Source organism: Corvus brachyrhynchos, unplaced genomic scaffold (genome assembly GCF_000691975.1).
Source record: "Corvus brachyrhynchos isolate BGI_N302 unplaced genomic scaffold, ASM69197v1 scaffold312, whole genome shotgun sequence".
NCBI classification, from domain to species: domain Eukaryota; kingdom Metazoa; phylum Chordata; class Aves; order Passeriformes; family Corvidae; genus Corvus; species Corvus brachyrhynchos.
In genome coordinates, this window is record NW_008236640.1 from 1,129,741 (window position 1) to 1,154,333 (window position 24,593).

The 24,593-nt window shown below is 39.6% G+C and overlaps 1 protein-coding gene across 1 annotated transcript in view; it reads left to right on the forward strand.

Annotated features, from left to right (window-relative positions):
* EHBP1 (EH domain binding protein 1) overlaps positions 1-24,593 on the forward strand; it is a 210,696-nt gene that overhangs the window by 72,603 nt on the left and 113,500 nt on the right. Inside the window, exons 5-9 of the mRNA XM_017726681.1 lie at positions 4,982-5,163; positions 7,698-7,837; positions 14,253-14,357; positions 15,060-15,182; positions 23,239-23,491. Of these exons, the coding sequence (XP_017582170.1) occupies positions 4,982-5,163; positions 7,698-7,837; positions 14,253-14,357; positions 15,060-15,182; positions 23,239-23,491 (803 nt within the window). The remainder of the gene's footprint in view (positions 1-4,981; positions 5,164-7,697; positions 7,838-14,252; positions 14,358-15,059; positions 15,183-23,238; positions 23,492-24,593) is intronic.

Consider the following 24,593-nt stretch of genomic DNA (forward strand, 5'->3'; position numbering starts at 1 on the left):
ATTTTCTTGTTGTAGAAGGAGATCGGGCTGTGGGAATCCTTTATGCCAGGCAGATATTTATAGAAGGGTGGCACTTCCTGTGTAGTAAGTTTTGGGATGCCTGATACTGCTGAGAGTCAGGAATGGTGTGGCAGGGAATAATGCATGGTTGCATTACTGCAAAGGAATTTGTGTGATAAGTGGGTCTGGCCCTGTATCTGGGACAGTAAATACAGCTTCACTGGCTTCATTTGAGCTGACTGCAGTTTTGCCAGTGTTAATTTTTCCTTCTCTAGCCCCAAACTTTGTAATATGATGGCCATTTCAGGGTTTGTGGAAGTAACTTAAAATGCTGGGGAGGGATAGTGTTGGGGACTGCTCCTTGAAAAACCATCCACAGCTTTTTGAAACCCTGTTTGCAGCCTGTGTCTGTGCGTGTGCTGTAGGTCCCCAGGCTTTGGCAGAGCCGAGTGCAAGGGGAGAGCTTGTCTGAGCCTGGCCCTGCACTCGCAGCTTGTGATTCCTGTGGCTTCAGATTGACTGGAATTTGTCTTTTTGATGGCACCAGTGAATTGCACTTCTGTTGGTATCTGAGGTGACAGTGTTTTTAAAGTCTGTGCAAACACAGTGTCCTTAGAAGTTGGGAACTACCTGAGTTCATTATTACTAATGTTCTTCTGTACAAAAAAGGAACACAACTGGGTATTGCTTGCTCCACATATTTTTTTGTCTGAATCAGAAATCAAAGTACTCCAGGGTATTAGGAAATCTTTCAGTTTTCTGTATTAATTTTTGTTTTGCTAGCTTCAAGCTCTTCTTATTCCAGATTTTTAATAATTTGCTCAAATTTTTCCTAAAGTACCAGGATGCACAAGTATCAGCTACTCAGTGGGCTCAGTGCAGAGCCAGCCACATGCTTCATCCTGCTGCTTTGCCAGCTGGGAACAGCTGATAGAACTTGATATACTGCCCACATAGGGTTATTTCACCCAGAATAATGGTGTATGTTTGAGGCATTTCAGGGACTGTAGGGAGTAGGAGGAGGAGACTGCCAAGGGGAGTGAAGCTGCTTGTGAGAGAAAAGTGTAGAATGCAAAAGCAGAAATTCCCCACCATAGGTGAGAATAATGGAGAAGTATTGCTGTGTGTTTATGTGCAGGTTTTACTCTTCTTAAGTGAACTATAATGATCAGTCTTGCAAACAAAGTACTTTTAGAATAATGTACAGGTTTCTCAGAGCCTTTAGTTGACCCAGCACAGCCATTATTCTGTTATGCTAGAAGACAGGCTGCTGTAGTTTCTGCTAACATACCAAATAGTTATATTTTTAATCATTTATTAATGATTTCTAGGAGAATGGCACTTTTTTTTCCAGTGTGCTGCTTCACTTACTAGAACTATACAGTAATAAACATGAAACAACAGAAAATGGTTGTTAACCAGTGCTCCATGTGTTCTCTTAAGAGTCCAGCAGTGCCCTTTCTCAGTCTCAGTAGGATGTTTGAGCTGGAAGGTAACATAGAAGTACTTGTATTTTACTGGCATTGTATGTTACCTTCTGTCTTTCTGCAATTCAGATATCATAGCTGATTTTATTTGCATAATGCATTGCCTTTCTTAAAAGTAAAGGGTTTCCAAATTACTGTTTTCCTACAGAATGTGCTCCATCTTCACTGTTGAGTGTTGTATTTTGTCACCTCTCTTTATTATTGATTGGATTGTTTCTCTCTTGTAACTTCAAAATTGACTTTTCATGCCACCCTTTCACAAAACAGGATGTGGCAACCCTGGCAGTCACATGTATGTTAAACACCTGGAGGCATAACAGAGCCTTACACATTTTAAACCTTGATTATATGGGCAAAAGCAGAAAAGTTGAGCAATTAAAACATTTGCATTGGGATTCCTGCTTGACTTTCCACAAAAATCCACATGCTCATATGAGACACAAGTAACATCAGATCAGACTTTTACTGTTAAATGGATGTTATTTATTCAGTATCCTACCAAAGTGTGCTTCTCTTTGGAATAACTCATTCCAGCCTACTGCTCACCTGGTTCTGTCTACTCTGCTTGTAGGTTTGCTGTCTAATCCATTCTTGGATTATTTTCTCTCTGCTAAAAAATGCTACAGTATTTGTAAGAAGTGGTTATTATCGTGTTCTGGCATCCAAGGACAATTTTTAGAAGTTGTCTGTGTGTCAGAGTAGAAGATACAATCTGTTGTAAAATCAGTCATGGACCTAAGCACTTTGAGAATATTCTTTTAAGGTGCAAAAAGTTTTTCCCCCTCTACTTACATAGCTAAAAACACGTAAGGCCAAACCTGTAAAGCTTAAGAGGAGGAAACATTGCAACACTTCCCTTTCTGGGAGGACAGGAGGATATACTTAATCTTGCATGTGAAGCCAAATAAGACTTGAAAGATCAGGCACTGTCTGTTTTTGTTTGGGTTTTGGGATTTTAGTTGGGTTTTTTTTGTATGATAAACTTACAAATTCAGATTTTTGTAGGCAACTGGAACCTGGAAAGTAAACTTTTGTCTTTGACCCACAAAAATGTTATGAGATTTATTCATTTCTTAGGAACACTGAACTCGATTGCCAAGTGTATCTTGTTCTTCAGAGCACATCAGGATATGCAGTGATAGGAAAATCTTCTTGCTCATGGCTGGCTTTTTCCCTTTGTCCTGGCACACAGCTGCCTGCATTCTTGTCTCCCTTTTCATCTACATCAGCTAACCCCAGAAGATTTCATTAGGAATTGCTGATGATCATCTTCACTGGGAGAACTTTGTCTCTTCCTTATTCATGTCTCTTATTCATTCTCTGATTCAGATAATCTGAAGGTGCAAATGACAAGATGATAATTTGTACAATAAGTAGATACTAAGTGAAAATGTAATTTCACATCATTTCAAAATTCTTCTGCCTTGATATGTGTCCACCTTCTGCATGCTTGCAAGTTCAATCTTGTGTTCTTTCTCTTCACTTCAGAACCATCATTGAATTGGAAATTGGGTTGGCTTATCTTGTTTGCTTTGACTTTTTTAGTGAAATTACCTTGATAAAGATATGCATCTGACATACCAGAGAAGATGGTGTGTTTGTAACAAGAGAAAGTAGCCCGAGTACCCCTATTTTTTGGAGTCACTGAAGCATCTTGGTGTTCCCTATGATGATTCCCCCCAAGGGACCTTGTGGGAGGTCTGTGTGTTGCTCTCATGGCATTGGGTGCATGTAACAGGTGAGCCAGCACTGAGAAGGCATTTGTAGCTACACAAGGAAATAAATCCAGGTCTTTGTTGAATTGGGGAAATTCACAGTTGCTGAGAAGTGGTTTTCATAGACTGAGAGGAGCACATCAGAATACAGGCATGGTGTGGCTCATCAGTGATTCATCTGGAGGGCTGCAAGCAAATACCCACATTCATTATTTGTTCTGTCTAAGATCTGTTGATCTTGCGAAGATCAACATCTTACTGTCAACATCAACTATTCAAAATCTTCCAAGATGAGTTGTCTAAGATCCTGTTGGGTATAAATGCCTGAACAGGTGCTGCAGTAAACCTTGCATTTGGTATAATGAGTTGTAATGTTAGTTATTCTAAAGGTATGATATCATGACAGATTATTTTTGTTCATATCTGTGTAATAATGCAAACTCCCAGATCGTACTTCCCATTTTACACATTGTCAGAACCTTGGACCTTAATCTTGCTCTTTGATTGACAACTGCAGCCGGGGAAAGAGCACTCCTATTGTTTGTGAGAGTCGCATCTGTTCAACTTGATTCAGCTGAGAGTATTTGCATATTCTTAAGTATTTCTTCTGAGAGGGCCTAAATCCTTCTCAAGTGTTTGATACATTTTTGAAATTCATTCATAAGGTATCTACATGCACTAATAGTTCTGTATAATATTGCTGTGCATAATCTGTCAGATAAGGCTAGTTTTTTAAACAAGGTATTCTTTGGGGATGACATATTACATTCTGACTTATTCTACTGGGCAGAAATGTCAAGTACTTTGAAAAAGGATGCTTGAATGTTTTGATTGAATTAGTATTCTTTATTCAACACAAATTGTCAACTGCAGTAAAATGTAGTCTTATTGTGAGAACATTTTTCAGAAGAATTAATAGCAGGGCTTTTTTGTTTTATTTTTTTTTGTTACAGGGGCTTTATTACGTATAATCATTCCTTTCCTATTGATGCTGAGATTAGATGGAACAAGAGAGTAGATTCTTAGATGCATTCTAGATTAATTAGTCTGAATTGTTAAACCATGAGCAACACTTCTGTATTGAAATACAACTTAGGCTTTTCAAATAAAATGTTGGCTTTTGTCTTTCTGTATTTTGCTCTTTATTTTTTCCTTGCAAAATTTTTATCAGTATTTTTGGAAGTATTGTCAACTTCCATTTCGGAAACCTGTCACTCTTGATAGTGCACGTACAACACTAATGAGAAGAACCACTGCTGTGAAAAATATTCAGGTATTATATTTAAGTGTGGAACACAAACTAGATGACCTCAAACCATTATGTAAAAAAATACATGCATGGTTGAAACCCATGTCTTCTGTAGGCTGGAAGTTCTAGCCCAGAACTATCCAAGTTTGGACAGAGCGAGTCCAGTTTGCTGTGAAAAGAAATGGAAATATTTTCCCGGCAATTTAACTGGATGTGTGCTGGGGATCTGCTTCAAGCTCAAGCCTTTAAAGACATCCTAGATCTTGTATGGAACACCACTAATCACAATGGCCAACCTTTTTTTTTTTTCTATTGCACTAAGAAGGTGTTCAAAGCTCCACCACCATTAGTGACTGACGTAGTTTAAGAAATGGTTTTTTGTAGCTCGACAGGGCCATAGTAATTTTTTGAAAAAACACAAACCCCAACCCCCCCTACAGATTTAATAAGTGCATTTTTTGTTTTGTGCACTTGCAGGTTTTAGTGTAACAGCGCCTTTTACATTAGCTTTGTTTTTCCTTTGCTTTCAGGAATCTCCTTCTGGACGTAGAAAAGCGCTTGCCACCAGCAGCATCAACATGAAGCAGTATGCCAGCCCCATGCCTACACAGACAGATGTCAGGTTAAAATTCAAGCCTTTGTCTAAGAAAGTGGTATCTGCCACACTACAGTTCTCCTTATCTTGTATTTTCCTGAGGGAAGGAAAAGCCACGTAAGTTGTTGTTTGTTGGGTTTTTTTTAAACCAGATAGCCTGCTTTGTGTTGCTTTTCAAAGAATCCTTTGGATAAAGAGCTCTTTCTGTATAGAATGGTGGAATTTGAGAGTATCCTTCAGCATACCTATCATTCCTGCCATACTTGGTTTCTTAACTGAGTAGAAGTTGTTTCTTGCTCTGATTTCAGCCTTGTGCTCTTCAGAGACAAATGGCTTGTGCTCTACTCTTACAGACATTTTAAGTAACAACAGCTTAAAAGTATCTACAGGTCTGAAATCAACAGGAGTGTATGTTTTATGTGCATGTGTGTGTTCATGCAACAATAACCTTGGCAGACTTCAAGGGAGCCCACTGATACTTCACAAAGAATGCAGTAAGGACAAAGGCAGTTGGAAGGTGAGGGAGGGTGGAGTCAGAGTTAAGATTTTGGGTTGAGCACAAGAACATCCTGTGGAAGGAGTTCTCTTGGGCACTGATTCCCACTCCCTTTACTCACTCGGTTCTGTCCCTTATTTCAGTGGCCTTTGGAGGGCAGAGGATACCGATTATTTTTGCAGATGCTGTAACCTCTCGTGCAATTTCTGTCAGATTCCAGATGTTGGATATTCATGTGGCTGGAGAATGGATTGTTTGTCACAGTCCTGGTTTCAGCGAGGGTGTGCCGGTTTGGGCAAATTTGGAAATATATCCTCTGAGAGAAGGCAGGTTACAACCACCCCTCCCCCACCAGGTTTGGGAAAAAATAAATTTTCCTCGAAGGAAAGTGAAAGAGAAAAAAACTATTTATTTAACAAACACACAGGAAAAGGATAATAATGCTAAATAATAAAACCTCTTGCTCTGCTGAGAGAAAACCTGGGAAAATTTCAGAGTCCTTCCGTAGTCTTTCTCTCTCCCTCCTTGGAGCTGGGATGGGGTGGTGGGCCCACATCCAGGGCCAAGGCCTCGGCACAAAGTCCTCCCGATGTATTCTGATGTTGAAACTGTCCAGCAGGGAAGAAGGGAAAAATCGGAGTCCCAGGAAAACAAAGTTCAACTCTCCGGAGGAAAAGGAGCTGAAAGCTGGCTGTAAAGAAAGCAAGCTGAGTGTTTCCTTCCTCTCCTGCCACTGCTGTTAGAAGCAAGAGGAGTCTGTATCTCTCTGTGTCCTCGAAATATGAAAACAAAACTGCAAAACTGCTTTGAAGAGTTTGCTCGGTTTTTTTCCTCTCCCCCCTCTCAGGCTCAGTTTAAAGGCATAGAAAGGCACAGAATTAATTTCTGGGCATAGAACAGTGATATGGGATACAACATTATAAAGTCACCCCAAGACAGAGGGTATTTTTGGTTTTCCTTTCTGTCTCTAGAATATGGCAATGTGAGAATGGCAGAACAAAAAGAGGTAGATGGGGAAACTACTGCTGTAATGGTTCTTCTACCTCTGCTTAAATCTTTTTCTCTCCAAAAGACTAACAGTTTACTTCTAGCTTTCAGTATTCTGAATGCATTTGTAGACAATGCCCACTGCAATACAAGTGCCCAAAAAATGTTGCATGAACAGCTTTCCAGGCTGCCATGTTAAAACATTTTGACACAAAAAAGTCTTTTGTCTGCATGCTTTGAAAGCTACAGATGCATTCATTACTATTAATTACTATTACTGTTTCCCCTCTCTGATTAACCTGTTGTGAACCACATCTTGGCATACCATATAAGAATGATATTTTGAAGTATTTTGCTGTGATTTAACACGGTTAAAATGCAGCTGAAAATGAGAATGGAAAAAGTCAGTAGCAGATAAGCTATTTAACTTTTTTGGAACAACCAGCATCCATGAACTATACAGTAAATAGCTATATTATGCTGTTTTAGGCCGTAATTCATAAAACCTGATCAATTTAGGTTTGCATGTACCTTCTTCCCGTTGAAATTGATAGGTGTCAGACTGAAGACCTGTAAGTCAGGTAGATTGTAAGTTATTGACAGGCCTTTCATAGTGCCCTGAACAAGGGATCTGAATAAAGCTGCTCTTTGTGAAAGCATTGGTTTCCAGTATGTGTAAACAGACAGTGCCTTACTAACCTTTTTTTTATCTTGTTAATGATTTCAGATATTTAGTAGAGGGATTTTCATTTCTGTAACGGCATCAGGAGTTATAAATGAATGTAGTGATAGGTATTGCATGCAGCATGTGGGCAGTAGGTCTGGCCAAGCATTTTCACTTTAACCAAAGCAGACCAAGCAAGCATTTAGCAGCCTTTCTGGGCTGGTTTAAAATTTTTGGAAGCAGTCATTAAGTTAACTCTTGATGCAAAGCAGTATTTTTTTACCCTTTACAATTTTGTTAATTGAAAACTTTCCCTTCAGAAATTGATACATATTTATGAGTGTATTCATTTTGTTCTTTCACTATATTCAAGATCAGATCTGAGCTCGTAGACCTCCCTGAAGAAAACATCAAAATATTTAAAGAATTTTTAAGAATGCAGTAATATCAGATGTGGAATTAACAAGCTGCATTTTAATGCCTGATATGATGTTTGTTATTTAGGGATGAAGACATGCAAAGCCTGGCTAGTTTGATGAGTATGAAACAAGCTGATATTGGTAACCTAGATGATTTTGAGGAAGACAATGAAGAAGATGAAGAAAACAGAGTGAATCAAGAGGAAAAGGCTGCAAAAATTACAGGTTGGTTTTGCCACGAGCATGGTGAAATACAGTGTCCTTTGCTAATTGTCCCATGGTTTTTATCCTTATGCTGTATTTTTATTTCACTTAAAAAAAATCCTAACAACCAAAACAATATTTAGGATAGCTCGATTGAAGAGGAACCCATCCATAACTCAACAAAGTTTAATATTTGTGAATTCAAGAGTGTTGATTTGTGTCTGTGTGTCCTGTTTTTAGGAGAGAATGCACTAAGTAGGTAGCATTTTAGGGAAGCAAAGAACCAGTGTGAACAGAGGAGCAGAAAAAGTGGAGGGAAAGGGTCAGTGAGCCAGGAGACAAGAGGAGAGGGTCAGGTGAAATAATGAAGACAGTTTGTGAGAATAGTTGCGAAATGAGTTGTGCCGTGGACAGATGCTGAGGTTCTGCTCAATAACATGGCAATTCCAGGCAGCATATTGCTGCCTTTTGGGTGGGGGTGTCTCATGGAAAAGAAATCAGGAGGCTGTTAAAGGACTTTAATGAATTTGATAGTGAGGTTGTTTGAAGTGAGATAGTGTAACCACATTTGAATTGCTGATAAAAATGCTTAGTGTGTCCAGGATAGCTGAACTAATCGAGGCAAGTCAGATCAGGATGAGATGATGTTAAATTGTTGGTGGAGATCAGTATGTAATACTGCTCCAGATGAGTTCTGTAGGAACTTTTTGTGTAAAGAATCAGGAAGAGAAAATTAACTTCTGGTGCCAGACTTCATAACTTCCAGTGCTCTTTTAAAATGTCTGAAATAAAAGGATCCTTCTCCAAAGTGGGGGAAGAGCATCCCAAGCGGAGAAGTGAATTGTCAAATCTGTTCTTGAAAATTCAGAGGAACATTGGTTCAGTGTTATGAAACATTACTTTCATCACTTCTTTTTGAGCTTTCGTTGCAATCAAAAGGTTCAGCCTGAAGGAGTTATTACTTAGTTACATTTAGTGTTGTGAAAGGATGCAAATATGTTTCTGTATGTTTTACATATTCAATTAAACATTTTTTACCCTGGCCAAATCTCTACTTATGCTGTTTGTGTCTGGCACAGAGTGTATTGGAAAGTCTGGAATGAAATATCTGAGGAACCAAGATAATGTATTCTTGGTCAGGGAGCAGAGATATACCAGTCTGGTGACACTGAAATCATTCTGCAAGGTCAACTTCTTTCCCAGTGTAACCAGAATAAATCAGATCACAACATCAAACAAAACCTGACATGTTCACCAGGCCATTGAATAATCACAGAGAAGGCCAAATTAAGGAGAGGTAATGTACAGTCTATAGAAACTCCGGTGCACAAGGTTTTTATTAAGATCTGCCAGGTACTGCGTTGAGGACTACAGAAAACCCATCTGCAGAAGGGCAGCAGTTGAAAAGCATCAGATCTTGCTTCTCAACTCTATTGATTTTGCATCATTCAACAAGGGTATAAATGATTCCTAAACAAGCAAAAATCTGATGTAGGTTAGACTAGGCAGTCTACTATCCTTTGGGTATGGAGTGAACATCCCTGGAGATAGATGGGAAGGGTGAGCTGGCTGATATGCAACACAGGATCCTTGCTCATGGTGTTTTAGAGTCATTTCAGCTTTTCCATCTGCTATTGCAAAGGCCAAAATTATCTGTTCAAAGCTAAGAATACCTCCTTGAAAGACAGAAGTAATAAATGCGTCTGGAATACACAATTTCTGTGCATTGCTCAGCCTGCTCTGATACTGTTTGCTAACGATACAAGATGGGAAGGTTGGGTTGGTCTTTTTGTAGATGAATCATGACATGGGGAAAGTCAGCCTTGGCCTTTTTCTTCTTATGTTGGCTACAACGGCTGAGTTGCTTTGTGGGCCTGGCCAGCTTTTCCCACCTTTGAGAAGGAGAGGGATGGAATGAGTGCATGCAATTTCCCAAGCAAATGGGAGAACATAAAACATAGGGCAGTAAGTAAACATTAATAAATAAGGTCTAAAGTATCTATTTCAACATGTGTTCAAGATTGATTTCATTGGCAGTTGCAGTGACTACTGTAATAAATATAATGAATGGGGAAAGCTAGGAGAAGAGCTGAGGAACCAAGGGAGAAAGAGGTAGGAATCATTGTAGAAAAACAGGAAAAAATGTATAAAGAAGGAAATGTAACAAAACTGCTGTAGTGAAGAATGCTTTCAAAAACAGTGTTCACAGAATACCATAAAGTTAATTGAGGAAGTTATATAACCCTTTTGAAAGCTTGTTGCTACCAACATTTTCTCTTGTGCTGTGCTGGGTGTTGGCAGCTGAGGAGCTGGAATGCTTCACTGAGTCAGAGCGCCCCGTGGCAAATCCCTCACCTTGGTGCGCCTGTTTTCCCAACTGTAAAACGGGGATGCTGCGTGTAACACCTCACTGGAACGATGGGAGCATTGCACTGTTAATGTTTGTAATTGGGATTGGAAAAAGTAAAGTGCAAGGAGCAAAGAGGGAGGGATTGTTCTCCTACCTTTGACTCAAGGTTTTCTCACAGAAGGAAGGGATGAGTTGATGACTGAAAAGTTACCATTCCCGAGGCACAGCTGCAAGAGGTGCTGCAAGTCTTTTATCAGACACTGTTCCTTTTTGCAGTGTACAACAATTTTTGTTGGTTTTGTTTGTGGGGGTTTTTTTCATTGTGGCCAAAGTTACCGTTTCCTAGATTAACATATATATCCACTGCTGGGAGAACAAGGGAGGTCTGCTGTGTGGGGCTCTAGATGGTGCAGGTGAGTTAGGAAATGCTGCTTCTCTTCCTTGATGTGTTGCCTAACTTTGAGTAGGTATCTGTGCCTCTGTTTCTTCAGCTATGAAATAGGTGGTGCAATACTGACTGACCTCAAAAGCACTGTGGAATTTGAGGTGGTCAACATGGAACTGTTGCCATACAACTGACCAGACTGAAAGATGTTTTCCATTCCAAGCACTGCTTTCACTTAAAGAAGTGTCCCTCCATCTCAGGCTTTCCCCCTCTTCCTTCCCAGTATTTCTTGCTGAAATTTTTCATGTGTAAAATTTTTCATGTGTATCTCCCCCGACTGTTCTGTGTGAAGCTGAAAATTGTTTGTGGCCATGAATTAAGTTTCAAATATTTTGTTTCTACACTGTCAACATACATGGATTTAAACCTCCCAGCATTATCCTGTCCTTAGTCTTCAGTGGAACACAAGGTATCCCAAATGTACATGAAGAAAATGTGCCTCATAACTCACAAACAGGGCAGTAATGAATATGTTGTTTCTCTTAATGTTTTAATTGCTACTTAGAGCCTCATGCTGAAGTTAATAGCTGCCTCCTGCTCCATCTGCCCAGGAGCACAGTGGCTGTCCTGGGGCACCACATGGAATCAGCAACGTGCCCATGTGCTACCTATTGCAGGAGTCTGAATCCCAGCATGTTTCAAGAGCAGGCTTCTGGATAACAATATGTGTAACTCTTTTTTTGCAATTTGCAAAACCATACCTCTCCTGAAAACCTGGTACATTTACTCTTTTTTTGTCAGGATCACCAAGCTGCTTGGAAAAAAAAAAAAAGAGAGAAAGAGAGAAGAATGAAAAAAATGCCAAAACCCAAACCAGTGATTTATGTGACATACTTGTAGAGCAAGCTAATGTGTGTTTGTAGATAATGAGATTTATAAAAGATAATATAGGATATAAATCTCCAACCTACCATTTCCATACTCCAAAATATGACATAAACCATTTAATATTGTAATGAGAAGCATTGTAGTGCATATGGGTGTTTAGGTTGGCAGATAGGACCAGGTGATTCAGACCACATCAAAGAACTCCCTCTTTTTAAAGCTCTGAACTTAATTTGTTATTTTCTGACAATAAAAACTGGGGCACCACATGGAATCAGCAACGTGCCCATGTGCTACCTATTGCAGGAGTCTGAATCCCAGCATGTTTCAAGAGCAGGCTTCTGGATAACAATATGTGTAACTCTTTTTTTGCAATTTGCAAAACCATACCTCTCCTGAAAACCTGGTACATTTACTCTTTTTTTGTCAGGATCACCAAGCTGCTTGGAAAAAAAAAAAAAGAGAGAAAGAGAGAAGAATGAAAAAAATGCCAAAACCCAAACCAGTGATTTATGTGACATACTTGTAGAGCAAGCTAATGTGTGTTTGTAGATAATGAGATTTATAAAAGATAATATAGGATATAAATCTCCAACCTACCATTTCCATACTCCAAAATATGACATAAACCATTTAATATTGTAATGAGAAGCATTGTAGTGCATATGGGTGTTTAGGTTGGCAGATAGGACCAGGTGATTCAGACCACATCAAAGAACTCCCTCTTTTTAAAGCTCTGAACTTAATTTGTTATTTTCTGACAATAAAAACTGGATTGTAATTGTTTTGGGGGGTTTTTTCACATGCTGACATAATAAATTGTAAATCATGTCAGCATCTGAGCCTGTTTTAAACTACTAATTCATTAGTATTGCTGTTTTGAGGTCAGCTCTGTTTTATTTGAGTACAGGAAGATATGTTCCATTGTCTATCTTGAGTCTTAAAAACTCCCAGAAGATAGTATTATATTATGCAGATTTGTGAGGTGTATGTATGGTTTTACACTGAGAAAGCTAAATTTTGGGGCAGTTTTGGTGTTATTTTTTAGGATAATAGTCTTATTTGTTGGAGCTAAAAGTAAGGAATTGAGGATGGTTATGTTAACTCTCTGTAGACAGATACAAGTATAATCCCATGTAAGTAGATTTCTGCTTTAAGGTCAGATCAGTTGGGAGATGCATTACAGAGGAATTCTGCTGGGGGTTTGTCACTGTCAGCATTTAGAATGCCCAGTAGATATTGGCAGAGTAGGTCATTTTACCTGGTAATTTGCAGATTGGCATGTCTTTGCAAAGCAGTTTAAATTTGGCGCAGAAGTTTTTATCCATATGACAGAAATACTGTCAGGTTCTGGTCTGCTTTGGGCTTCAGGTTCTTTGTGCTGTCTGTGAAGGCATGAAATTAGGAGTGGTGTCAGCTATGAAAAAGCATGAAAAAGCCACCCTGACTAAGAAGTTCTGGGTGGCCATGAGCACCAACATGAACTGAGACAGCATGCTACTCAATTTTTACCTCAGTTTGATATCTTACTCCCTAAAACTAGTTCATTGAATAAAGACAAACTTTTGCTTTCCCAAACAAAAGCCGGATGAGAAAAAGTCAAGTTCAAAACAGCAGTAAACTAAAAGTGTTACTGAGAGGTAACTTCTCGTGTACTTCAAGAAATTGAAGTTTAAAGGAAATACAGGAATGACTGACATGAAGCTTTAACTTCACTGGTAACACCAGAAGACATCTTCCATTTATTTCATTGGGAAAAGACAGGTGATGAAAAAGGCTGTTGGTGGGGCAGTGATATTCAACAAGCAGGATCATCTCTCCTGCACAGGCTTCTCTTGCCTTTTTGTCATCTGAAAGGATGAGGAAAGCTGTTCCCTCTCCACAGAAACTTACACTGAGGTCTCTAGAGATGCCCCAGGCTCAATCCCCATTACTACAGAAGGTCCATTTGTCAGATGCTGTGGATGGGACTGTGTTAAGGGGGGAGCAGAGAGGAATTTTCCCCCTTGGGCCAGAAGCCACTAAGACCTAGTTGTTTTTTGTTTCTTTCCTTCCAGAATTATGGAGGCATCCCCATCTTGACTAGAATTAAACATTAACACATTTTAAAAATTACTAGTTCATGGCAATTCAGAGCTCTCCACTATGGACAGAAGGGGAAATAGGTTTTTAACAAACAGCAAGGTGTTACTTACATAACGTGACAGTGAAAATTCACGTGATATGTACATTCAGTTTGCATTCTCTTGGAACAATAGTGATCATGTATGTTAGAACTGTTTAGGTGAATTCAGCTTGTCATAGATCAGAATAGAATGGTGACTAATTGTAAATGTTAAATAATCAGAGTGTGTATATAAATACAAAAAATGCATGTTGTATAGATTAGTTTTCTGTAGCCTTGAGGATTTGGGAGGGAGATAAATTGTTCTGGGGCTGTTTTTGTGTTGATTGACAATGTTTTACTATTCAGGTTTCCTTCATGAGCCGGAAAAGTCTTTAAATTATATCTAGTACATCTGTCTAAATTTTCAACTGATGTGCATACTCGTCCTCATAAAACTAACTGCTGTTGCTGACACCATTAATCTGGCTAGGTTTTGCTTATGTCTTGTTAACTGGGTTTCATGTTAAATTATCACTGAAGCACCTACACAGGTACTTTGCTGTAGTTATATAATTGTAAGGACTCGTTCTAAATCTATTCTTTTACCCTCTTCTCCCTCGCTCTCTCTTTCTGGTAACAGTGTTCGTTCCACTTCTGTTTCATTAAATGCCCTTGCCTTACGTTTGTCTTGACTGGCTTCTATTTACAGAAATTGTAAACCAGTTGAATGCTCTGAGCAGCTTAGATGAAGATCAAGATGACTGCATAAAGCGAGCAAATATGCCTTCAGCTAAATCAGCCAGTTCCTCTGAAGGTCTATGAGCTTTCATCCTTTCTTTCTGTTTCTGATTGTATTTACTGTGACCCATTACCTTTTGACTCCTGCCTGTATTCAGCTGTCAGTTTTATCTCTGTGCTTCCACCCAGCATGACTCTCAGTAATTTGTAGTGCATCCAACAGGTAACAACATGATAGAGAAAGAGCCTGTCTCTGCTACAGTTCCATTGTCATCTGATAATGAACAAGAAAGAAAAAAAATTAAAAAAAAAAGAAAAAGAAACCATCAGACCCTAAGCTTAAAACATTAGTTGTGTAGTCAGTAATACTTGACCTTTCTAAAGTGACAAAATGTTCCCTCTCTGCTTTTATGTGCACGTTACATCCAAAAATTAAAATTTCCTACCGATAGTTAACGTGTAGGTGAACAACCAAAATCACTGTATCTAGCTTGTTAGATGTTCTGCAACATTTATTTAATGAAGAAAAGAGAAGGCTTTCTTAGTAGCCATTTCTGTTACATAATGTTCTGATCAGCAAATAGAAGTTTCATTCATTTCACTTTTTTTTTCCCCTTTGTTGATGTACTTACTGGACTGTGTTAACTTAGTCGTGCAGTTCGTGTCATATCCTGGTGCAGTGTTTCGAGGGACTGTTGACACGGGGCTTTTTGAGCTTCAGGTATGTTGGATGAACAGTTTGTATCTATTTTAAAACAATATTCCAATTTGTTTGTAGAGCTTATCAATAAGCTTAATTTTCTGGATGAAGGGGAGCAAGACCTGGCCAACTCTAGCACGAACCCTTTTGGTGATCCTGACGCAGCAGAATTAAATCCATTTGGAGACCCCGATGTAGAAGGTAATGAGTTTGTTTTACCTAATTCATTGCTAATTGCAAATGCTTAGTGAAATATATTTTTATAGATTTTTATTTCTGTAGGGCTACAAATTAAAAATTTTATTTTGATTAAATAGGATTATTTCATGCAGCACTGAGGTAGCAATAGCAGTGATCCAGTTGCCACTAGAAAATTGATTTATCCTTTGAGTCACATCCTTTGTGTTGAGACACATTCTGTATATTTGCCGCTGGGGGCTACTGGTTGAAGCAGAGACTTTTAGACCTATCAGGTGTTACTAGTACTCACCTCATGCAGAATGAATGAGCAACACATACTGTCAAACAACCCTGTTCCACGTGGGTGATGGTTTATATCATAATTTCCTTCACTGCAATCTTAACTGCATCACAGCTATTCTTGGTTAGGACTAATCTTCATTATTACAATTTAATTTTCTCTCTTTTATTCTTCCTTCTTTTTTGCTTTTATGGCTTCCTCAGTTAAGCCTTCTGGCACCATGCCTTGCACCACATGCTAGGTGTTAATCCCCTTTCCAGACTGACATGCCCATTCTTGTTCCATTTGGGTGAGATGTACAACCCCTGTAAATTTTTAATCTGATAAGATTTCGGCCGTAAGGCCAGAAAGGAGCACCAGGACAGCAAACATCTCTGCTGTCTTCAACTTCATGCCCAGATATGCAGGCTCTCATCTGCCGGATGTATCACTTTTAGGTTGCAGCTGCTCAAAAAGCCAATTCATAGTTAATTCCCAAGTTTGAAGCTGTACTTAACCTTTTCTGTTCAAAGCTCCAGGACTTTTCTTCCTACAGAAAACACCAAGTCACTCTGTAATGGCAATGGAGAAGAACCACACTGAGCAGGAGCAGCCCAGGGTGCAGCTAGGGGATTTCTAAGGCCAGGTCAAAGAGAATGGATTTCCAAGCTGCAGTTTCCTCCTGTGGTCACTCACTCTCTTTGGACAAGCTGAATGTTTACTCACAATACGGTGTTTCTGCCTTTGGAATCACTAGAGTACGATGCGGGTGGGGATCAAGTCCTGTCATACTTTGGCTGTGGTGTGGCTCACAGCTTGTATTTCTGAAACAGGGACATTGCACTGTATTCTGTATTTGGCAACTGAAGCCATAAAGCCACTATCCTGGGCACCTCCCTCCTATAAAGTTGTCAGGTTTTTCTACAGTTGCAGAAGTGAGTTGTTTCAGCTTTGTAGATACCAATATATATGGATTAGGTTCTGGTGTCCTAATCTTTGGCTTTGTTTCCTGTCTGTTCCTTGACAGTAAATTCCCTTAGGATCATGGAGGGAAGCAGAATAAGTGGGAATGTAAATCTCTCTGGTAGTCCATAAATAACTTGCTCTAAGATACTCAGCCTATATTCCTTTCTTCCTTCTCTGCTCTAGAAAGTAGAGCTCCCGTCTCCATGGAGAAAGCTGTACAAGTCCCATCCTACCTAAACTGCTTCTTCCAAACCCAGCTTTTCTTTCCTTTCCAGAGAGAACCCATTCTGGAAGAAAGCAGTGGGTGTTATGGCCACAAAATACAGGCACTCTTTCTTGTCTTGGGAACAGGCAGAAACAGCTGGTGTTGTTTCTTAATACTGGAGTAGCTTGATACCTCATGGCAAGTTCACTATGAGCAGCCTGCATCCAAGAAAGACATCAGCCTGCTTGTGTTCCTAAAACACTCTCAGGGTATCAGGGGCGTGGTTTTTTTCAGTTGATTCTGGTTCTTTTGGTGACATCTGCCTTTACTGTCATCTTCAGTCATAGTTGTGGGCACTTTTCCATTTCTCTGGGTCAGTTCTGTGTACCTGGGACAGTCTCTGTGATCAGACTCTTGGGTCCCATCTACAGCTGTGGGCAGCAATGCTGAGTTGTTGGGTGTGTGAATACCAAGTATTCCTCCCACGCACAGTCACTGTCATGCAGCAGTCAACATAGCATAACAGGACAGTGATTGGGATAAACAGGGTGTCACTGGATTCTTCCTATGGTGTCATAAGGTGTTTTTTATCTGGGTGGGATGGACCTTCCATAAGGTTCATGTGACAGTGTCTTCCTGGAGCACTAAACCAGGTTGAAAGATCTGAGGAGTTCCAGGCTATCAGACAAAGAGTGGGACATCTGGTGTGGCATTTTTAAAGCTTTTATGTTATGATGAGTGGCTCCTGAGGGATTCTTCTTTTTACTTAGACACCTCTGAGAAGCACTGACTCTTCCACTCCAGACCTGTCTTGTCCCTGTAATGGGAACTGGTTGTGTTCTCATTACCTTGCTTGGCCTTCTTGACATGTGCCTTTCCTCCAGTCCTCTTCTTCCACAGAAAGTTGAGGGGGAGAAAAAATGGTGCTGAGACAAATTAGAGAAGATGGTTTTGGTCTTCAGGAACAGCAGAAGTCTGCTGTGTATTTCTATGGCTAATTGGATCCGTGTCTCTACATGGGGAGCACCTAGATCTTACCATTTTGGGGAGATTTCCCTTTGTTTTGAAATGCATTTTGAAGCTACGCAATATTGTAGCTGTTCTCATCCTGTTGCCCAACTGCTGAAGGCTGCCCTGTTTATGTCCTGTTGTTCACTCATAGTTCTTCTATTCTGAGACCTCAGTGGAACTTTTATTACTGCCATCTCTTTCTAGGAAGCTCTTTGAGACTGTGCCTGCTTGTTTGCTTTTGCATCCTGACGTGAACGTAAGCTTTTTGGTGGCCACCCCAGAAGCTCAAGAGCATGACAGAGGTTCAGGAGTTTAAGGCAGGCTTTCTCCTACAGGCTTAAAGAGTCACATTACCTGTTCCACTTGTCTTGTGATCTGCTTAAATCAAGAGATTAACTTTTTATGTGTGCAGGGATGAAGTATTTTTCTGTTCACTTACATGTTAGTCTCTTTATCTTTTTATCTGGACAAGGCATAATCTGGAACTTAGACTTTGCGAAAGTTCAGAGTCTTCTATAGAATTTGTTACTTAATTTCCCCAAGACGTGCAGAGCAGCCAGCTGGAGCCTCCTTTTCCTGAGTACTCTGCCATCAGATGTGAGGAGGCATGATGTGCCATTTGGCAGAGGTATTCAGAGGATATTCCTATCAAGCCTGTGTGTGCTCAGAGTCACCCAGAGTATGAATATGTATGTATTGACAGTCACTCAAAGAGAAAGGAGGATTACTTGCCAGTAGATAGATACTTGTTTCCTAGATAGATATTTCTTGTGCCTGTTCACAAACCAGCTACTTTCCCTCTATCTTCCTAATCCCATAATCGCTTAACCCTGGGAATGTGGGGTGGAGAGAAACTAAAGTCACGAGTGCTTCCAGCATCCGTGTGCACGCTGTAGGTGTGGTGCATGGCAGAGGGTCAGCAGCGAGCTGGCTCTGGATGCTGCTGGGATTTAAAAAGTCCTCAGTGTCAATGATCTTACATGCACAGCGGAGTGAATGTGCATATGAACAACTCACCTCAAAAAGATCTTCAGGTGTGTTTCTTGGTTGACATGTCAAATTGAGGCTTACTCCCTCTGTATCTACTAGGTCAGCTAGACATTAGAAATCTGGGGAAATAAAAAATAATCTCTTTGAACAGTATATCACTACAACTTTATGCTAGACAACCTTTACATGATCAAATGAGGACTGCCTTTTGGATTTTTAGTCACAGTGCAACAGAATTATAAAATCAGTTAATTTCTGTGTGAAATACTTATTTGGGGAAGTCAACATGTACAATAAATGAAAGTAGAAAAATCACAACACACTTTCATCACTCCAGATATTTTTTTGATTAGGTGAGGAATACAAATTTTTAAGTTGCATATGATGTATACAACACACATAAGACATGAAGGTAACTCTTTGCTGGCACCCCCTGTCATTTAGAACACCATTTACTTCAGCAGTGTATTTCATTACCTTGCGTGTGGACTTCTGAGCTCCCTGCAGCATGTTTTACACTGAAAATGAAAACAGTGTTACAATGCAGCACCTAACCCCAAATCGTTCCAGCATAGTCCTACACACAGAGCAGCACAGGAACTAATTGAGAGGAAAATGGTGACTTTGCCCCTTCTATTTCTTCATGAAAAGCAGTGTGTTGTGAGTGTATGAATAAAAGGATCAGAAAATCACCGCTGGTACATGGGGATGCCAGTCATTACTCTTTCTAGAAGCACTGGGCAGTTCCATTTTTACTCTGTGCTGTTTGTTGGGTGCTCACGTCCCGTCGTGCCCGTGTGCCTGCCTGCCAGTCAGGCAGCCTGTGGCGTAACCGAGTATCTCTTACATGTGGCTCATTCTTTCATCCTCTGCCAAGGGGAAAGTGGTATGTGCGATGTTTTGGTGGAGGTTTTGTTTGGTTTTAAGGGATGTGTCACAATATGTTTGTGTTACAAAAGGCAAGTGGGTTGAAGGGCAGGGTGATTTCTGGAGATGCTCTGGCTGATTGTGCAGATAGGTAGTGCCAGAATGATTATTATCACAAACAGGGTTTCTCAGTGGATTTAGGGCAGGTAATGTTTCCAGAATCTGGCACAAGAGCAGCTGGTACTTCTGCTGTAGTAATACTTCTACCTCTCTTGTTGTCACTCCTACCCCTGTGGCTTTATTATTTAATCATGCAAAATTATTTTGTGTTTGACCCTTGAAGTGCCAAACTGCAAACATCTTTTTCTTTTTTTTTTTTTAAATTTCTATCAATGTAGAGACCGAAGTCCTATGTGGAGCTATGATGAATGATGAACAGGGGAATCTGTTGCCTTCTGAATGTAACAGCAGCTTCGAGAGGGAAATAGACCCCTTCTAAGCTGTTGTATGTTTGGCCTGCCAAAGTGCACTTCTCAGCATCATTAGCTCTTCGAGAAAATGAGTCTGTTACAGGAAAGTGACAGGTGACAGTGGGTGTGGCTTTAAGAGCAGTGCTGTTGAGTCATCGTCATAACAACTTAATTGGTTATAGAGATGCTTGTGATGACCAACATCTGACACAAAGCTAGTTCTAAAGGGTTTCAGAGATCCCATGGGAGACACCTGTTTGGGTTCAGGTGGGGACCCTTGTGGGAACCCTCCCTCCCTGGGGGGACACTGAAGGAAGCAGAAAGGGGAGGAAAATAGTATCCTGGAGGGCAAGAGTAGAGAGAATGAGTAGCCAAGTTAAGTGGGTTCTCTCTCTACAAAATTCTGCCTATAAAAGTGTCTTGAAAATGACATTTTTAGATGCCTTTTTAATTTCAGCCTGTGTGTAGGATTTTGTGAAATATTTTAGTTAATAACAATCCAGAGGTGTCTAAGCACTGATATGAAACACTGTGTGTGTGGGGCCAAACATGTAGTTACTGTTGAGCCAATGAAAAAGAGAAAGAATTTTGTCATAGTTAGGGTTACAGCACTTTGATCCAGTGTCGAAATAGAAAGAATTGCAAAAACCATTTGCATTGCCCCTTAAAATTTATCAGATCTGAACAAGCATTTAACTCATTGTTTCCAGGAGACACTTTAAAGCAAATAAAAATAAAAGCTTACACTATAGTTTTAAGGGGTTGTTTCCCTGAATGTTTTTAACTGCAGGATGTATTCCTGACTTTCCTTCTTGTGTTATCAGAAAGTTTCCCTCAGGTGTGATAATGTGTGTTTATCAACAGATTCATGTGCAGGTGCAGTGATCCATCATATGGAGTTGCAGAAGCAGCTATTTGTAGTTGTCCACTCTCTTGATAAAATATTCTAATATCTGAGCAAAGTTTAAAGTAGTGAAAAGTTTGGTTAAAGCTTTGTCAATAAGCAATGCTATTTGAACAAGATATTGGTGCTTTTTTTCCTGTATTTCGTTAGGTTATTTTTGCTTTTTGTATGGAGCTGTCTTCTAAGGACACATCTCCAAAGCACTTCTGCTTGGTCTAGTTCATCAAATCACTAAATGTGTGGGTAATATTTGAGTAGTATTCTGACTACCATGACCTTCAAGGCATGGTATCTCCAGTATATACTGTAGATACAGTAAGGGGGGGATTTGATTCCCCTGACTTTAAAAACAGTTTGGACATATGCCTGTAAGCTTTGAGTGTGAAGGAGTCAGCTCAGCTGCAAATACCCACACTGAGGACACGTCAGAGCAAGCAAAGCGAAGCTTTTGCTTGCCATGACCACCTGTAATGGACACTAGTATGACCTAAGTCTATATAGAACCACTTTTCCAGTTTAGCTTAAAATAAATGAAAAAGTACATTTTAAATATTGGGCTCTGCTATGATATATTTAATCTATAGTACTCTAAAGGATTCTTGCTTGATTTGATCATATTTGTGTTTTTAAGAATTTCTTCCTTAAATGCTTTATTTTCCCTTGCCAGTTAAGCTATAGACCTTCAATATTATTTCACTGTGGCTTTTTCTGAAACAGCTTTCGTAAAAGGATGTGGGCTTATGATCACATCACCACGTAAACTAGGGTTAATACACATCACCTGCTGTGCAGTAACTACGCTTTCTCCCAGGATGAGTTCCCAGTAGTTTATTCCCTTTTCTTAAGGAATAAGCGTTTACTGTGGGGTAGGAGTGAACACGTGCACTACAGCTGACATACTGCAAATACACACCCTGACTTCTTCCTGCAGTTGTTTGTCTGTGTGTTCGTGCTCCAGCATGGGTCTCCTCCACACGCTGCAGGTGGATCTCCCTTGTCCTGAGAAGGGCTAAAGCCTTTCCTGCTCTGAGCCTTTGCCCTGATCTAGTGACGAGTCCAGTGCATAGGTAGGTGAAGTTGCTACCTGCAGCTAGAGATCATGTTCCTATCCAAGTAGGAATGGCTCTGGTTCACACTGTAAGTTAGAGTTGGTCACACTACGTGGGGTAGGGCTTTTCGTCACCTTGGCTATGCTAATGGCTGGATTCAGGGTAGAGAACACTCACATTTTCTAGCAATTCACCAGGATTAGCAGCTTTGGTACATCATCCGTCCAAACTCATGTAAACACAGTGCTTCCCTTTGTTGGTTGTGCGACTAGAGATTTTTGTCTTCCCAAATATTTGTGCAGTGAAAAGTCCACTTGGAACTCCCATCTTTTTAATTTTTAGACTCTTGTTACAAATAACTTTTAGAGTTGCTCTGTTAAACCTTAAACGTATGTTTAGTCCAGTATAGTAACCATAGCTCTGAAAAACACTTTTCGTTAAGGGTAATGTGGATATGGTTATTGAAAGTTAGGTTTTAATGACACTACATTGAAGTTACTATTTGCCTAGATTTTGAAGTACATCACATCCAGTATTGAACAGTACTTCTGATTATTTGATGCTGCAGGAAGAGTAAGATTAACATTACTAAGTGTCTTTGTAATAGATGTTGTATTGCTGTATGGGGATTTGCATTACTCAGTATCCAGAAGCCATTCACTTTAGAGTAACAGACACCACAGAAAGGACATTACACAGAGAACAGCATGCAGCTCCAGCTTGCCAATAACTTTTTGTTGTATGGCCCAAGTAAAAGATGAGTGATTTGATTATCTGTCTCTTTAGGGTTAAATTAAATTAGTTTTTACTGTGAGATTATGTATTGGCACACATGTGTTTTGAAATGTAATTACTGGTAATACTTAATAGCTGATTTTTAGTTCAGTAATTTTAAGAAATGAAAAGGCCACCTACTTACTGTCACAGTTTTTAAATCCAGTAATAATATAAAATACAGGAAGTCTTTTTTCTTTATTAAAAGCTCAAATAAACAATTAAGAACATTTTGTTAGGATACAAATTGGCTAGTACTTTGTGAATATGTTTTAATATCTGTTGTGATACCATTTATATGACAAATAAGAAAACTAATAACTAATTATGTTGAAAGAGCTGTACTAAGTGAGAAAATTACACCTATTCAATATAGTCTAAATGAAAAGACCTTTTGAAAGACCTGTTTTTGAATGAACAAGCATGAAAATTCACCTAAGGCTATGGCTTTATGTATTGAGAGTTAAGCAGACCTTTTCATATGCCTTTAAAATATCTGATAAAATGGTTTCAAATTTTTAATTCGTTAAATCTGTTTAATGTTTTTTTATTATTTGGTAGAACTTCACACTGAAATGGCTTCGTCTTCAAAGGCAGAAGAAAGTTCCTGTGCTGACAGTTACAATCCCTTCAAGGATGAAGATACCCCAGAGTACTTAAACCCATTTGATGAGCCAGATCACGCACCCGAAGCACCTGGAAGCGTAAGAGATTCTCCTCCACAACCTGCAAAAAGGAAAAACGTCAGGCCAGTGGATATGAGCAAATACCTCTATGCAGATACCTCTAAAGCTGAGGAGGAAGAGCTGGATGAGTAAGTATGGTTCTTCATCTTTCAGCAGCTTTGCAAGCATTAGTAGTGGGATCCCTGGCTTAATCTTGAGGTGTACTGGGTTGAACCATGGTGATCTTTAATCACCTCCTTAGGACAGACTCATCCTTGGGCAGCTCAGTAGCAGGAAATACCATACCCCCAGGTCATGCTATTCAGCTGAACATGATCAGTGAGGAAACTTTCCTTTGCCTTATTGATAGCAAACAACTTGACAGGGAGCAAGTCTGTGGACCTTTCTGGCACTTCATGCCCTGACAATTGCAAATGAGCTAGAAATTAAGCAGCAGCAGAGCTTGGTCCTTCCTCTACTTTTTGCCATTATTTTTACTACACAAAATGTTAATTTTTTTCTGATGATAGCAGGGAGTTTGTTTAATCTTGATGCACTATATAAAAAGGAAGAGCATTTTGCAATCTACGTAGCACATTTTTGAGAATCTCATAAACTGAATATATGGGAGAGATAACACCATATGCACTTACTTAGTTTGTTTCTTTCAGCATGACCACACATGAAACTTCTATAAACTCACACTGACTGCCTTGTATTATAGTATAGAAACTATCAGGAAGGGAGAGCTTTTTGCAATTGCTGCACAGCTTGGAAGGTTGGAAGGTGTATCCTTAATCCTTGCTCGTGGTCATTAGTCACCAACCACACCACTCATGAGACAGTTTATGGTGATTACATCTGAGCAATTTTACAGACAACAATTCTAATTAACATTTAATTTTACATTATTTAATGAGATTTATCATGGCATGACATTTGCATTACTTTACTATTAACAGATATACCATCATCATCTTTCTGTTTCTCTGTCTATAGCTGTGGTCTAGGAAATGGAAGGATTCCCAGGCACTCTAACAGAAACATATGAAGGGCTCTGCAGAATTTTTTTCCTTTTAAAGCTCTGTGGCCATGGATTTAATGTTGTCGTTTGGTCTGTGAAGAATAAAAAGAACAAATAAATCAAGGGCGTTGGGAATGATGCCTCTGCCAGCTCCGCTTACCAGCACAGTGCCTGAACAAACAGCACTGGCTGCTGTGTCTTCAGAGCACAGTGTGATCACACTGACA